This window comes from Haliotis cracherodii, unplaced genomic scaffold (assembly GCF_022045235.1).
Source record: "Haliotis cracherodii isolate W230 unplaced genomic scaffold, xgHalCrac1.p SCAF_2, whole genome shotgun sequence".
Taxonomy (NCBI): Eukaryota; Metazoa; Mollusca; class Gastropoda; order Lepetellida; family Haliotidae; genus Haliotis; species Haliotis cracherodii.
Window position 1 is genome coordinate 48,671,956 of NW_027266275.1, and position 17,707 is coordinate 48,689,662.

Here is a 17,707-nt window from a genome sequence, read left to right on the forward strand (position 1 = left end):
GCCGACTTTGATCTGGAGGAGTGAGTTCTGACTTGAGCTTGTTGATGATCCATCCCAGTTGTGCGAGGTTTCCGTGTCCTGATGATTCAGTAGGCAGTTGTCGAACTTTCCTCAGGTGTAGGTATAGGTGTAGGTATGCTGTAATTGGCTTGGTAATTAACCATCAGGCCATGAAATGCCTTTGGGAAGACTGCTCACTGGTTGTGGATACCCTGGAAAATGAACCTGAGACACTTCCTGCAACTAGGGTGGATTTGCACATAAAGATAAACGTCCTAGAGGTCAAGACTGATCAGGGAATCATTGGCATTGATTCTGGTCCTGAACAGTTTCAATGTCATTAGACAAAAGTAGGAGATTCTGAATGATGGTCGGATTGTCGTCAAAGGGGAGAACAACTACGGGACCAACTTCTGGAGTGAGAGGATCTAGGAGTACGACAGGAAGACCTGGGAGAGATAGAGCAACATGTATGAGACTGACAAGGAGTGATGGCGTCCTCCAAAGGAGCCAAAGACGGAAGAGAGGTAGTCATAGTTGTTGGCACTAAAGGTGTGCGTATATGCTGCGTAAGAGGAGCTATTAGCACAAATACTGTGGCTGTAGACACAGAAGTATGTTGATTGATGGTTGAAAAACCAGGGCACCATGGTCACCAAAGTAATCAATGGAGGTGCTTGCATTGCTGGAGGTGTCGGCATAGGTATTGTGAAAAAAGCAGGCACCAAAGGTGCTGCCTGAGCCACGGATGACGGGTACATTGCATCCAATGAATCCAGGCAGGATCCAGATCAGTGTAGGGAATGAGCTGAAACCAGGAGGCACTTTGGGGAGTGCCAGTGCCGGCTGCGCTGATGACACAGAGGTGATTGTAGGTACAGACATGCTGGGCGTATATGCAATAGATGATAGAGGGCTTGAGAGGCACTGTTCCTTTGGTGATGACAGCGGCGTAGTTGGGGATAAAAGCACCTCAGTGTTGACATGATCAGCTATGTCCAAACTTGGAGAAGTGTCCCTGTAGGGCACGTTGGGTGAGTCATTTTCTCAAAACCATGATATATACGGTCACTGGGGGAGATCACAACAAAACTAACACCACGACAACGAGGAACAGGGGAGAGTACAATCTGTGCAATGGGTGTGTGAATCCTTGGCTGATCCATTGCCCAGGCATTCTGCATAACACGACTGTTAATTTCAAAGAAATAGACAAGCATTGTAAGCAGAACAGACACACATGTCAACAAAGAAAGACAGGCATGTAATTGTAACTCGAACTTTTAGGAACTTTATAAGACAAATTACGACACTAAGGGAGTGAGTGAGTATGGTTTTACGCCGCTTTTAGCAATATTCCAGCAATATCACGGCGGGGGACACCAGAAATGTCAGGAATCGAAGCCGGGTCTTCGCGTGACAAGCGAACGCTTTAACTACCACCCCTACGACACTAAGAGTATAATTATACACTTAAAAGGCACAGAATAAAAAGGTATTCATCACATGAAACAAGAGCTAAGAAACAAATATCAAAGCACAAGACATGTAAACATAACATGGAAAAAAGACAGAGACAGGTACAACATGCGTGAAGTAAGTGCTGGGAAAGAGCCTAAGACATATGCCTGAAAAGACCACCCTAGTACACCAGACTATAATCAAGACCATATGGGTTATCAAGGGATAAACTCAAACGTCTTAACAGGCTGATGACTAGCAGTCATGTTATTGTGCGTGACTTCTGGTCACGTGACAGCTGTGGGAAGAGGAAGCCACACAACTTGCGGGTACACTTCTGTAGCCAGACCTCTCCACAGCTCCGTTTCCTAAGAAAAAAAATCAGCAGTAGAAGCATTAAGAGAGTAATGCAGGATACAATAAAAAAGAATTGTGTATTTAGAAAGACAAGATCTTAACAGGAAAAGTATTTCTGCACTAACCTTGAGTTGTTCTTCTGATATAATGACAACAGAATGAGCACTTTCCATGTCTGGTGCTTTGGCACGTTCATGTTGGACCTCTAAAGCTTCTGGGAGGACCCTGGCTTTACCATCAATCACTGCTAGGCTAATTACTGGTGCATGGTGTTTTAACTTGATTTCTTTTGCCAATGTACACATGACTGTATCAGCAGAGCGTTTGTCTGTTGGAACACTTAGGTTATAGATGAACACTTGACCACCATTTGTACCAGCCCAAAGAGAAGGGTTATGTGTTCCACCTGCAAAAATGAAAATCAAAATATATCCTGAAGGCTCTGTAGCTCACCTGATTTATGAAAAAAACAAGCATGAAATACTCATATCCCCCACCAATATGACATGTCCAGTTGTGTGCAATGCATTCGCTCCTGTGAACTATGTTCACTGGACCTTTTTGTAAATGGCCTAATTGCAGCACTAAAAAAGATTTGCCTTCTGCAGTTTATGATAGAATACATAACTGTATTCATAATGAGTTCTCTTATTACATAAACAACAAGAGTCATCAGAAAGATGACATATCCCCCCGGCAGCTGTCTGTAAAGTAACCACAAGTAAATGTACAATTCTGTATGTAAAGAGTTGAATGCTCTTTAAGAAGCATACATTGTTTACCAACAAAAGATCCACCATGGTCGCATCCATATGAAATGGAAAGTAAAACGTGTGTTTCTGTGGCGTTTTTTTATGCAGTTTGGAGTGCTACAGCACTGGCATGATCAGTAAACAAGTCCAGTGTAGCTCCAAAACAGTGAGTTTGAGAGTGAATGAATTGAGTCATTTTCCACACATTAAAGAAATCTTCAAGTTTCAGTTTTATTACATATTACCACCATGCACTGTCATGAAGTATGCTGGTTCGGGTTCCACTTGTTAATTATGTTTTCACAATAATTCACCATGTACCTTGTCCAGTTCCTTTGTCAAGTGGTATACATCTCAATTAGGTAATAATTATGGTAATGGTTCTCGGACAACCCTGCATGTATGTTTTTGTAGAATGTGTAAACGGTTTCTGAGTTAAGCGCTTGCTAAGGAAACATTTGTAAAACTCCCAAACTATCACCAGATAGTTTATCACCAGACCTATTCATATGCCAAGTTTGGTGAAGAAATATTTTACGGTTTTCAAGATCTGTGCCAAGGTTGGTGATTTCAGTCTAAGTCAAAAGTCATTGCCAGGGAAACTCGAAAAATAATTTTTATCAAAATCCTTAAGTATCAAATGGCACCAGTTCACCACTGAGCCTATCTATGTGCCAAGTTTGGTGAAGAAATATTGTACGGTTTTCAAGATCTGCTCAGGAAACGAGCACTACAACCATTTTCATTCTAAGTCAAAGACCTTGCCACGGAAATGCGGAAATTATTTTTTTTTAAAATCCCAAACCATCAAAAGGCACCAGTTCACCGATAGACCTATCTATGTGCCAAGTTTGGTTGAGATATCTCTCATGGTTTTTGTGTTCTGCTCCGGAAACAAAATGTGAATGACGAATGGAAAGACGGCACCCATTCCTATATCCCCCTTCCACTTTGTGGCGGGGATAATAATTAAATGACACTTCAACCTTATTTGGGTACAAACCGTTACAGTGAGTTTAAGAAATATAGGTGCAAAAGATTCAAGCAAAATGCTTGCCCACCATCCATAGACATTTTCCCCATCTTGCATTTGTTTTGTTTCCTTATTCTCCCATATCAAAAGGTGTAGGAATCACATGAAGCAAGGACCTTATCCCACCAACCAATATATGGTGCAATCCAGAAATGGAGAATGGCCACTTGTAGCCCACGTTCGGTTCATTGCCACTGGATACCTCTAGCACAGTAATGAAAAAAATAATTCTGTTCAGTATTCTTCATAGTATTCTGTATAGCAAGTTTCATCTAGAAATATTCAATGGTTGTAGAGATTGGCTCCGGAAACGAGCATTCTCAAGACAAGTCCAATTTGTAGTCATGAAAAATAAAAAATTGAAATAGATCTGCTACGGAAATGGGAAACAGATAAACTTAAGACACTAGTGATCAAACTCATTTAAGATCGTGACCAGTAGCTTTAGTGTGTAAACTTTATTTCTCTATCTTAAATAGTTTTTGAGAAAATTTGTCCTTATGAGAATCAGACGTACGAACCTCGTGGCCGGTCATAACAACCACCTTAGCTGTGGAAGCTAACATTTATATATACTACTCAAACTAGTCAATTTATGAGCATTTGGTCAAATTGCCGAAGACATTATTGCGCGAAAACATGTTAATGAACAAAAGTCTGTTGTCATGTGCCACATAATGCCCAAACATGTGAAAAATAGAATACTGACCTGTATATCCCCAGCATAAGGTACATGTATGAGAAATTTTTATTTCAACATCTGCAAAAATGGCTGTCCAATGGCCACACATGATTTTCTTAACATGGCTGTGATCGAGAAAAAAAACAACTTTACCAAAGCAGCAAAGATATGGGTGGGCTGCTCTATGGCATGTTACTCACTGGAAGTGTATCACAGTAACCAGTATCTTAAAATCATGTTGAGCTTAAAATTAAATTGCAATACTGAAAAGATGTGGGCATCCTCTGTCTTTGGAACAAGCATGCTAAGATTTCAGCTTCAGTGATGTAGTCGCTATTCTGGGAAGACCTTTGCCAGACGATGAACAAACAGACCATGATCTAAGCTTTAACAAGAGTTTGCCACTAACATGGCCCCGCCCCTGTTGCGGAATTTATGACATAATTAAATCTAAACAAACCCTACCCTTTTTTAACCGAGGTGGAACTTGTCATGGAAATTGTAAAAAAAAAGAAGAAGAGTTTGGAACCTAAGTCCATCTTGATGTCATGGAAACGTAAAAAAATAAAAAATTCTAAAATTTCTAAATAGCAAAAGGCACCAGTTCAGCATGAAAATTTCTAAATAGCAAGAGGCACCAGTTCAGCATGTACCTGACAAACCTGCAAAGTTTGATGAAAAAATATTGACCGGTTTATGAGTTATGCTCCGGAAACGAACCCTATCCTCACAGAACCTATGTCCATCTTGTTGCAATGGAAACGTAAAAAATAAAGATTTCTAAAACTTCTAAATAGCAAAAGGCACCAGTTCAGCATGTACCTGACAAACCTGCAAAGTTTGATGAAAAAATATTGAACGGTTTAAGAGTTATGCTCCGGAAACGAAACATCACGGACGGAGCCCGTTTCTATATCCCACACCAACTTTGTTTGGCGGGGGATAATTAACGCATGGCTACAAAGAAGAAACACTAAATATGAAATCTTGGATATGTTACACATGGTTTCCAACGCAAAACATGGTGCTGATTAACCAAAGATTCATAAATTACCTGTAACAACAAAGGTATCTGCAAAATACAGACACCTGACCATTGAAGACATGGAATCATCAGCTGTCCTGGCCTCTACAACTCTCTCTACTGGTTTGGAGTCAATGGCTGCTCCTGCTGTTGCTGAAGTGGCCTCTGTTGCATGCTGCTCAATGTGTTGGGTCTCACTGAAACATCCGACAATATTTATCATTGTTAATAATTCTAAGAATACTAACTCTTCTACATCATTGCTATAACCCTGTATTTTGGCTGTCATCACACTATAAAATACCTTTAATTTAAGGAAGTCATGTTCACTGAGTAGTATAGGTAATGGGGGTTCTGGACCACTTCCACTGGAGCCGGATTTATTACCTATACTGCTACTACAGGTGACATTTTTTATGCCAAAATGATTATGCGATTCAACGATAGTCATAAGTTGTATTAAACGAAACATCAATATTAATTAATAATGAATAAAATTTACTATAGCCCACGAGGATATTGGAAAGGTATAGGAGCAATAAAAAAATTAGCCACCGCGGCTAAGGTATCTAAAGATATAGCCAAGGATTGGTTAAAGAAACAAGCGTTGGGGCAAATATATCTACCGGCACCGCGTTATATACCGAGGAAGAAGTTTGATATTTTTACAACGAATGAAGTTCATCAGGCTGACCTCTTGTTTCTTCCCCACGATAAGGTAAAATGCAAAACGTATAAATACGCTTTAACAGTACTGGATGTGGCTAGTTGATACAAAGAGGCTGAACCATTAACCTCGAAAGAGAAGTAGCTAATGCACTGAGCCGCATATATAAACGCGGACCACTAAAATGGCCTAAGCTATTTCAAGTAGATCCCGGTCGCGAGTTTATGGGTTCGGTAACTAAACTGATAACAAAGCACGATGTCGAAATCGTCCGTGGTGAAAGAGAGGCCCACCACAGTCAAGCTATCGTCGAAAGATTTAACAGGACATTAGCGGAACGTTTGTTTGGCTATCAGTATGGGATCGAAATGAAATTCGAGCGATTGAGATCAACGGAATGGGTGACACGATTATCAGCCGTTGTATCAGCGCTGAATAATGAAGTAACAAGATTAATCGGGAAGAAACCATCCGATGCGATTAAATTGAAATCCATGACTTCCGAATCTTCAGCACCGAGGAGAAGCAAAGAACGAAAACTTCCGGATAGAGTAAGGGTAAGATATTTATACCAGCCCGGTGAACTCGAGGGAGGCCTACGTCGCGCAACCGATCCCATATGGTCCCTTAAGACGTATAACATTAGTCAATTGGTTACGAAAGAAGGAGAGCCTATTCTTTATTATCTTCAAGATGGACCGGGTAGGGCATTTGTACAAGAAGAGTTGTTCATAGTTCCCGACGGTACGGTATTACCACCATAACCATAGGTAGTTACACCATCCTTATCAATCCATCTCTTTGTATCTAAGGGGGATAATGATGTCTTGTTCATTCTTAATCCATATATCCTATGATTGTAACTTCTTAAAGAGTTCATCTCGTGTTTGAATGTTCTACCGTTGAATAATGCTTCTTTATACTGTTCGTGTTTGATATGCTTTTTTACCACATACTTTTTAACACCCTTAGCTTTTCTTATATCTCCATTATCGGACTTCTTTATAGAATACATCTTAGGTCTTAATCCCACATACTCCGCTATAGGGGTCCCAGCACATTCATCCTTCATCTTACCTAACACCTTTTTATTTACTACGCTGTGCAGTGGATTATCTTTTGGGTAATCACTCGTGTCGTACATATCTATTTTTTCGGCCATATCTTTATACACATCCTCGGTTTGTATTTCCAGCAACAAAGAATCTGTGTCGGTATATAACACCTCACATCTATCGCCGTATTGCTTCTTAAGTTCGTTGTAATAAAAGTCATACATTAAGTGTTTTGACAAGTCAAGAATACTCATACCGACGTACACCGGTCTGTTGAATTTTATATTACTCTTTTGCATAAGCAACGCGGCTAAGTCGTTATCGAATATCTTGCTTCTGTTAAAAGCCGGACTGGCTATAAGTTTCCTGTGTCTTTCTTCCTCATTAGATCTGACTAATTTAACATCAACACGCTTCCTTAGATTCTCCATAGTTTTACCAAACACAGAGTTATTCATGAGCTTATATAGATTCTTTTCAAAATCGCTGGTAGCTATCTTTCTTAAATCTGTGTTCAGCCTTATACAGGGCTCCATCCAAGGGCTTTGATCAAACTTTAGAACTCTGTGTATTTTCTTCAGTTTCATACCTAACGATAGATACAACTGGAGATTTCTGTAGTGAACTATATATTTTGTCTTATCCATCAAATTTGGTACGAGTTTTTCTACGTTAGCTAACCTACTAATACCCATCAAGGAGTGTTGATATTCCGACATCCAATCTTTATTAACCATTAATCTTTCGGGAGCTAACGGATAACTGTTATGATCTTTATGTAACGAACTTGGATATTCTAGGTCAACTTCTAGTATGTACCCTTTATTCTCATCATTATTATGGATATCATTCACATTGATATTATCGATATCATCGACCCACTCAAAACCACCCGTGGGTAAAGGTTGACTCATAGCCCATACGTACAAATTGTTAGCGTCGAGATATAATATGCGTGTCGGGTTTACTCGGATCGTATCCTTCCACTAATTTATTATTAGCCTTAGAATACCTTTTCGCCACCATCGATATACCACCTCTTAATCCTTTCTCAATAAACAAGTGCATATCGTAATCTGTGAGTAGTTTTAGTTCTACGCCGGTCTTCTTCAACAATGCATCCCTTGATAGTCCGGGACTGGAATAGTACCATGCTGGGTCCAAACGGTATTGCTTTAAACACGTCTTTCTAAATATCTCGAATATATCGGCGAGTAACAGTACATCGGTTTTAAGTACAGATCGTGATAATCGCCTAAATTCTTACAACCTAATTTATCCCAGACTGTCAGAGCGTGTTCATAATCGGTATCTGTTATTTTAGATTCTGTTAAGTTACTATAGAATGATTCGAGGGGTGGTAATTCAGTTTCTTCGAATCTAGACCAATCATCCATATATTCGTAAGGATATACACCTTTTCTCAGCAACAAATGACGAGTTATCTTATCGGTATATTTATTTGTTATCGCGCAGTCATCGGGATTGTTCGCATTAGCTAAATTGTCCAGGGAAGATAACAAACTGTACAGAGTCTATGAATCTAAGTCCATTACTTTGCTTTATTCTAGATTTCCCATCCTTGTCCCTATAATGTATAGGTTTAGTCAACGAAGAACGATATGTATTTTTCCATATTATTAGGAATGCACGTTAAACCGCCGTCGGTCTTTGCGATAGATTGCATAATGAGATGTGAATCGTATCCCCTAAGGTTGTGAAACACAACGGGGATGGGTATTGTTTGAGAATTCAATTTTAGTTTCAAGTTACACTCGTTATGCACGGCTCCCCGATAATTACCCGTGACGTGGCAATGATCTCTTACGGAATCCCCATCAAGGGGTTTATTACAAACATGACAACTAGTTGACTTCTTGTGGGCCCTCCAATCATCTCTCGTCATACGCATGGGTTTCTTACACGATAATTTTTCCCTGATTATTCTCTCTTCATTTTGTAGATATTCTAGGAACTTTCCCGCTGCATCGGGACCTCTGTAAATCACGGGAGTGTGTGTTTTCCCATCATACCTTACAACTATATATCCAAACCCACAAGGAATATGTTCTTGATTATTGTACGTGAAACTACAGTATTGCGTTCAATATTTTCTATGGGTTTTATAAGCGCTTCGAAAGTCGGCGTAAATTACGTACGGTACTGGCATTTGATTACAATAATGTTCAAATTTTAATATATTTTTTCCCTCTTTAGGCATATCGATCCTGATAGCGGTCTGTCCAACACCTCTACAGTCTTCTTTATGCTCTTCTAATAGATCTTGTCTGCTGTACCCATGTAGGCATCTTTCGCAGAAATATTTCTTTTCTTTATGTTTTGTTTGATCGTTTAGCACCCTGTTTAAACTCTTTATCCATGTATAATGATATTTACCATCTTTTTCGATCAAAAATGAATTGATTCTGGGGATATGTTCCGGAGCGGAGCTTATCCTGTGTACAACAATTCCTTTAGAATGTCCGAAAACATTTATAGCTAAATTATTTTGCTTTTCCACCTTATCAATTTGTGATATTGGTGTAGGTTCGTCTATACCATCGAAGTTGAGTCCATCGTTTTGGGGATAGCTAGAAGGTCTATCCGGATGCTTGTCTACAGGGAACAATGCAGACCTTATCATCATTCTTAAACAGTCATCTGATTTATTTTTTACGTTAATTATGGCTTTTTTCTTCTTATAATACAGGGGTAAATCTATTTAAGATCCACCTTTGAAGGGCATATAATTTGCTATATCTAAATATAAACTATCGATTTTATCCACACCCCAACCCGAACCTCTATTAGTCCAACGTTCTAAAGTTTCCTGTATCCTCTGAATTGATGTATCTAATGATGCGTTTATAGTATCGGATTCGGTTATAACGTCTTGATTGCTTCGGAAATATGGTTCGATATATTCGGTGCTATCATCTGCGTTACTTTTACTCAATAACATTTTAATCGTCAGCTGGTATTTTATACTATGTAAATCATCTAACTCCTCGTTAATTTTACTCTATATTATGGGCTTAATATCGTTAACATCCATGTTGGAATTAATATCCATCTTCCAACCTCTTAGATATTTACCAACGCCGGCGGATGTGGGTACAAATATTAATTCTTGTTGTTGTTGATTATTATCATTATGTTGAATATCATCAACATCATCATTATTATCTAGTAAAGCGATCAATTCAGCTCTTCTCATTCGAGAATAACCTCTCAGCCCACTGTTTCTCGCTCGAGCTTTGAGTTCTCTAACAGTCTGGGGTTTGTTGTATTCCAAACCGAGTAAGGTAATCAATTCAGCTTTTCTCATACGAGAATATCCATGTAGACCACGTTGCTTTGCCATAGCTTTTAACTCTCTGACAAAAAACATTGTGGTATATGCAAAATGAGACAAATGTCTAATTGGTTGTTTTCATATATCTAAATACGTATTCTCCCCAACCTATTCTTCTCATTGATGTAATCTCTCTTCCTAGCATAAATAATCTGGTTCCTGACCCTATCAGCACCGTGTTTCTTACATAAACAATAATGACCTTTGACCCCTATCCCGCATTCAGAACACGTATAGTTTATGTGTCCGCGCCTGATGTAATAATTGTGTATACCGCAGTAAATATCAACACAGCGTCGGTTACATAGAGTCGTCTTCCCCATGAGTGTAAATTTGCAATTATTCATGGTTATACATCTATCATATCATTTGTCTAAATGCAAATCACAGCTACACTAGTGAATAGCTAAAAAACAATTCAGCAGATAATCCAATAATCACAAATGTGACCTCGCGGTCTTTCTGAGCCTCTGACGGAGTATAAAACTGACTCATTGTTGGTCTAGGTATTGGGTCTAGTTTTTTCCCAAAAACGAGGTAGTATTCGTGCATGTCATATTCGACATCCTTAAACGTTTGAATTGAATGTCCTTCCTTAAGCATTTCTTCATGAATAAAGTCTAATCTCTTCATTCTCTTCCGCGCATATTGTGACTGGGCTGCTTGGAGTTTTTCTAAAGCTTTGTTATGTCGTTTACGCTCCTCTTCAACTTCTTTAGCGTTTGATTCCCTCATACTAGCAAATAAATAATTACTCCCCTATTGTTAAGCTGGAGCATTAACAATAGTTCCACCGACCATCATCGCAATTGTTGCCATATTTATATGAATATAAATATTCAAATGTTTAATTACTTCAATATGTCTTCCGGGATAAGTCCTTGTTTGATGAACATATCCTTCGTTGCCATAGCCAATCCAATACCGTATTCGACGTAATAAGCGCCCGGCTCTAATAAGCGCCCACGGCAATATTTGCTAATATATTTGGCAAGTGAACAATCCCAACTAGCACCCCTTCCGATTGATCAAAGTACATATACGCACTCGTGTGTTATATGCACCCTTAATTATGGGCAATTAAATTCTGGAAAAATATATCTGTCGTATATAAACAGTTCAGGCCGTCAGCATAAACCACGAAATTTATCTTTCAACTCTGTTTTTTCCACCAAATTAATATTTTAATAAGAGCCCCCTATTCCTAATTTTGAGAGAGCCCTGGGCGCTTATTACATCGAATACGGTATCCATAACCATCATACCGATGTCATAACCATTAAAATCTAGCTTGGGAGGTGTGGCTTTAGTAATCATTTTAGTCATACGAGCATAGCCAATGGCCAAGCCGGTGACCACCGCTGAATGATACGTCGCCTGTACTGGAGTAGTCATGCTTCTTATAGCATTATATGAGGGCTAACCTCTAATTGAACTTGTTGCATCGGGGGTGACGTTTTCTCTTCTCCGGTCTTATAAAAGAACCATACAGCCGCTATACCAGCAACTCCTACTAGTGCCCATGTTTTAATCGGATAAATATTTGAATTATTTATTAATTTCGCTTTCCTCGCCAGTCCTCCCTTCCTCCCAGCTGCTATGTTTTTGGAGTTCTTAGTAACTCTGGGTTGTTTTTGTGTTTGTGGTGGTTCCTCATTCACATGTTGTTCCGCAATCTGTTGTGGTTCCTCGTTCACATGTTGTTGCGTTTCCGCAATCTGTTGTGCAGTTTCGTTCACAATCTGTGGTGTCACTTGAGTCTCCATTATTTATTTGAACTTCGTTCTTTGTATTATTAAGTGGGCACGTATGTTTAAATTGACAATACCTAGCCGTTATTAAAGCTGTGGTGAGTGGAGCTAAAAACATTCCGAATCTATGATAAAACTCACAGCTCACTGCACTTATAGCGTGTTCGATGAATGGGTCTTTCTCGAGAGATTTGCATAAATACAGGCGATGTTCTGCCGGGATAGGGAGAAACGTACTAGCTACGACTGTGTATAGTTGTAATATAGCTGACCCTATCGTTTTAGTCATGGTAGCTCCCAGTCTAGACTTGCAACGCGCGTACAGTTTTTTAATCTCTTCGTCGGTCATGTTATCAATTTTTTCGATGGTATAATTTTCTCCCAAATATTGGGAACATTTTCCACCGGCTACCAAAGCCGCGAGTCTTTCTCTATGTTTATCTAAAGATTTATCTACATCAGGCTCAGATTCTTTGAGCATTTGTTCGATGAGTTCGTCGCATTCCATAATGTAATACCTAAGGAGATATTTAAGTCTAACATAATATAATATGACATATCCAATAAAACCCGTAATAATCAACTGTTGCGAAAGAATGAGGATTTCGAACCACATTTTATGTCATATTAACCGTTAATGTTCAACTTATCATATTTTTGCTGTAATTTTGCTATATTTGCTATAATTTTCCTATAATTTTGCTACATTTTTGCTATAATTTTGCTACATTTTGCTAAGCAATTGCATAAGCAGCTGGTTGATCGGTTTTTAATACGAGTTTACAGTGCTTCGTTGCCGATAACAGTTTTCTGACTTTATCTCGTTCACCCTTGGTATAAATGACATCATTTTCGCGTAAACATTCCTCAAATGAATCTCGATCTTTGCAATGAAAGAGTGCTACGCATTTGGTCTGCTCTGAGATCTTTCAGGACAGAGTTGTATTTTTGAGTAAGTACCCAAACACTATGTTGAGTATGCCGTCCGGAGAATGCTAAATACGAAAGCATATCTTTCTTTTTTGCGAGTTCTTTACTCGCGCTGCAGTCGTCTATTACGAAAAGGGTTGATTCTCCTTTGTATTTTTCGTAACATACTCGGAGACAGTCTTGTAAATGATCGCCTGGATCAACTCTGTGTACCCTGTCGTCATTCATTACCCAATCTCTCGATAGGTATGTTTTATTAACACTTATAGTCGGGCACAGAATAATAATATGATCGAAAACGTCCCTATAATGACTTTGTAAAATATCTAGAATAAAAGCTGTTTTTCCACAGCCCGCTTGCCCGCATATGATAGCGCAGTGCGGATCTTTAGGTAAAAGATTATTAATAGATTGCTTGCACGAATCTCCCATTCTGTATATTAAGTTGCGCATCCATAATCACGTACAAATATATGTTTAATTTACCAGATGATTCCTGAAGCTTCGTTATCTGTATGGTGGCACCCTCGCTAGCATTTTCTATTCTCCTCCCTCTGCCGTGTAGTTGGTCATCGTCCGTTGTTCGCATGTCTGGCCATAGCGCGTACTTCGTGGTGAGGTATTCACCCATCGATACACTCCCGAGAGACAGATCTTTCACGACCGCGATAACTTCCGGAGACCGTTTTATAGAAGGAAGTTTTTTAATCTCATCCCACTGGTGATAGGCTAGCATTCCTTGGCTATATAGTTGATTAGGAACGCCCTCGATAGTCAATTCTACTTTTGTAATCTTGGGATTGTAGAACTTCTCGGTATTTCTTTTAAACGCATCGGAGGGGTCCTCGAACAACATTAAAATACCCTTCAACGACCTCGTGGGGACGTTTAGATTAATATTCCACATCATATCTTTTCTGTCCCTCGTGATCTTTCGGTGTCGCAGCACACGATCGTACAAAATGGCTAAACTTCCTGTATAATGGTTACGTATTTGTCTGGCTAATTCGGGATCCGTTATCATATTGTACTCCAGCGAGATATTGTCAATGGAATAGCTAGCATCATCAGCAGCTCTGATTACTCTGCCGTAGTCATTAAAAGTGAGTTCGTATTCTCACCTTTTGCCTAAGGATGCTTGATAAAAGGGCATGTGGGAATCTAGTAATTCAAAGTCTAGCAGAATATAGAATCGGTTACCTAATGCGTCGGCAACGGCCTTATCTTTTTCGTTGGTATCAACACCATTTTCAGCGCCCACGCGCAGTCTCAATGTGTTCCGATTACAAATACCTTGGTACTGTAAGTTTTCCCGCTCTTTATCCGTTCTCCAGAGATCCATGTAACAATAGTATACATCGCTATCGTCGATACTCAAAACCTCATTACCGCTAATTTTAATGGCGATTTTCTTAACGATAGCACGACCTATGTTCTGAACGGGCTCCCTGTTAACGTCGGTAGAAGTCAAACTAATCGTAAATGCTAGTCGGACAGTTCCGAGAAATAACACATCGTGTGCGCCTAGATTAGGAAAGCGAACCAGAAGCGTTTGATTCTGATCGATGGTACTAGGGTTATTAGTTATAGTTACAGGCTGACGAATTGCTTTGACCCCTAATGGATCTCGAAGTCTACGTTGTGGGTTTAACTTGCGTCCGTATTGCAAAGACATTGTTATATTGAAATTATAAAACCATATGTTTAATATAAAAATGGGTGATTTTGAACTAGATACCTTTGATGACTTTGATAACCAGAATACAACCAAAGATACTGATGAAACCAGTTTAAGTGGCACAAATCTTAACGATGAACTTTTAAAATCAACCGTCGATGATTATTACGATAACTTTAAAGATGATGGTCCTATTGTTCGTGACTATTCAAAGTTTATGATAGATAGTAAAGGAATATTGCGACTGCGTGACTCTCCGGATATTGATCTTATGCATTATAGTAATCGTAAGCCCCTAGCCTTGTCTACTATAGTCGGACGTCGTGGTGGTATCAACATTATTCGCAATGAATTAGGTTTTGTAGAATACAGACGAGCAAAACTTCCCGCGAAGACTACTAAGGTTCTTCGAAACCATACGTGATAAAATCGATAATACAAATAAGGTGGAAGCAGCCTCGAACGTGGCCTCGGACTGACTCTTGGGTACCTACTACGATAATCCTACGTCAAGTTTATTTCCATCCTTAGAGAACAATATTAGGGAATTACGAGGTCTCGACAAGGCATTGCAAACAATTCGGGCAGAACTCATCAATAATACAGCCAGGCTATCCGAACTCGACAAGCATTTTGCTCGAGAGAAAGCAAAACTTGAACAGGCGGGCGATGAGTTCGAGAAACTATCGATCAAGTCCTCAACGATGACACTACAATGGCCGATAAAATTAAAACATTGTTCAGAGAACAGGGAATAACAATTACCAGTATTTTAACCGCGTTGGGATTGATTATATCGACTTTGACTCTCTCGTTAACAGGTTGTAGTACAGGTGGTGGTACACCACCTACACCGCCTAACGATAAAAACGGCATATAAGAGTGGATAAAAAAGCATTTAAAAGCATTAGGTTCAGCACTGGGAAAGCTAGCTGAGAAAGCCGCGGCCACACTTCCCGGTATAATAGGGAGTATTGTTTCCTGGCTATTGAATTTATTAGCTAAGACCATCACTTGGCTTAGTCAAAACTTGTGGGGGTTGATCGTAGCAATTGCAGGGCTGTTGTACGTATCCACTAAGAACTATTTAACCAAATCATGAGTAAACCAGCCGTTCGTGGATGGATGTTCGTGTTTGCGATTGTGCTCCGTGAATTGCCCATACATAAGTTCTTATCGATTCATTAACTCTTACAAATCCTGGGTTAGTAAAATTATTTTCCGTTTTATCATTAAGAAATTCATTCCAAGCGTCTGCGGTATCGTTCATTTGTACAAATTTTTTAACAATATAAATTAAACCACTCTTAAAACTCATAATATCTCCTCTCCAATCGTTACTATAAAGTTCCCAGCCTTTATACCAATCACCGGTTTTATGCCAATGATCATATATTCTTGCGTAAAGTTTGCTGGTGCTATACAACTTACCAAAATTAACTGGAAGTTTATTAAGTACTTTATATACATAATTGCTTTCTGCTTTGACGGATATTTTTTCCTCTGTGTAAGGTACACCTAGACCATGGTTTGCTCCTTTAATACGCCAATCTTTACTCGTAGAAACATTAAATTCCTGACAAAAACGCTCATACGCGGACCTATCATAATTATTATTTGTGGAATTCCATGCTCGATCCTGCGGTAATGGAGCATTAATTTCTTTAAGTATACGTCTAATCTGATAATACACGTGAAATGTTATAACAGACTTATTCAGTTCAAATCCTGGAGCGTAAAGAGATACGCCACATCCCGTTGTGGCACACCATACGGCAAAGTTTAACTGATTCTGCCAAAATTGCATCGGATTGTGAAACCAATCGTGCACCATTTTATCGCTAGTTGCCGTGACTCTGTACCTTTCAAAGATAACGGGGAATTTAACTAAAAATTCAGCACCAGAGGCAGTTACTATAATCGATTGATTAGTAATGTATCTCGATTTCATATTTAAGTTATGATATAGTATCATTGTATATTTAATATGTATGTTACACTCCCGGGAATAACAAATGGCCAGTCTATTGAACTGCTTCGTACTATCGATAACTCGGATGGACAACTCGAAGTCACTCTATGCGATGTAATGTATTACCCGAGGTGGACCAATATAAATAAATATATCCCGTCAAAACGAAAAAGTGTGTTAGTCACTCCCCTGCCAGAAAAACCAGGTCATATGTTATATAGTCGTCCGGCAATCCAAAATGTTAGTTTAAATTTGATTGCTGAATTCGATGATATTAAAGTTAACTTGAGTGCAATACCTAATATTTCTACGCTTATTATTGAAGTCTTTTTCGGAGATGCACCGGTAGATACCTTCGAAATATTACCAGGTCTATCGATTAAATGGCTTAAGAAACACGAGCGTCAACGTTGCAGTATTATTCATGTCGGAGCATCACCCGTTGCAACCCTCGAGGGGGTCCAAATTATTAAAAGTGGTAGTATTTCTCTTACTAAGATATTCTTGCCGTATAATATACATTTGAGAAGGTTGATGTATACTCTCAAAACATTCAAGCAAGACCAATTAAAGACTATTATATATTCCTAATATACACTATGAGTTTATATCCAGCGCTCCATGAAGCAATTGAAAAGATGGAAACTGTTGATGGATTTCGATTACATCAAATAAGCGACATAAAACATCGAATAGAGAAGGATAGGGAGTTGAGACTTGGATTGTATAAAAAGTATCGCAGAGCCGTGAATGCTCTGGACGGAGTTGACACCGCGCTTGTAGCAGCTGGCATGGGACTCGGTGTAGCCGGTGTCGGTTTACTATCAACTATAATCGCCGCGCCTATCGTGCTCGGCATGGAAATAATCGCTGGAGTCTCGGGACTGGCAGGAATAGCGATAAAATTCATTTCTCGTAGGTAACAAAAGAAAGCATTAAAACACGATAGTATTCGAATACTCGCCGAAGCAAAGTTGAACAGCATTGAGG

At 39.2% G+C, this 17,707-nt stretch overlaps 1 protein-coding gene across 4 annotated transcripts in view; it reads right to left on the minus strand.

The window, feature by feature from the left end:
- LOC139468159 (lethal(2) giant larvae protein homolog 1-like) overlaps nucleotides 1-17,707 on the minus strand; it is a 206,068-nt gene that overhangs the window by 73,374 nt on the left and 114,987 nt on the right. For all 4 annotated transcript variants that reach the window (XM_071249943.1, XM_071249944.1, XM_071249946.1 and 1 more), the window contains 2 exons: nucleotides 5,340-5,506; nucleotides 1,944-2,224 (listed from right to left, as the gene is read on the minus strand). In XM_071249943.1, the coding sequence (XP_071106044.1) occupies nucleotides 1,944-2,224; nucleotides 5,340-5,506 (448 nt within the window). The remainder of the gene's footprint in view (nucleotides 1-1,943; nucleotides 2,225-5,339; nucleotides 5,507-17,707) is intronic.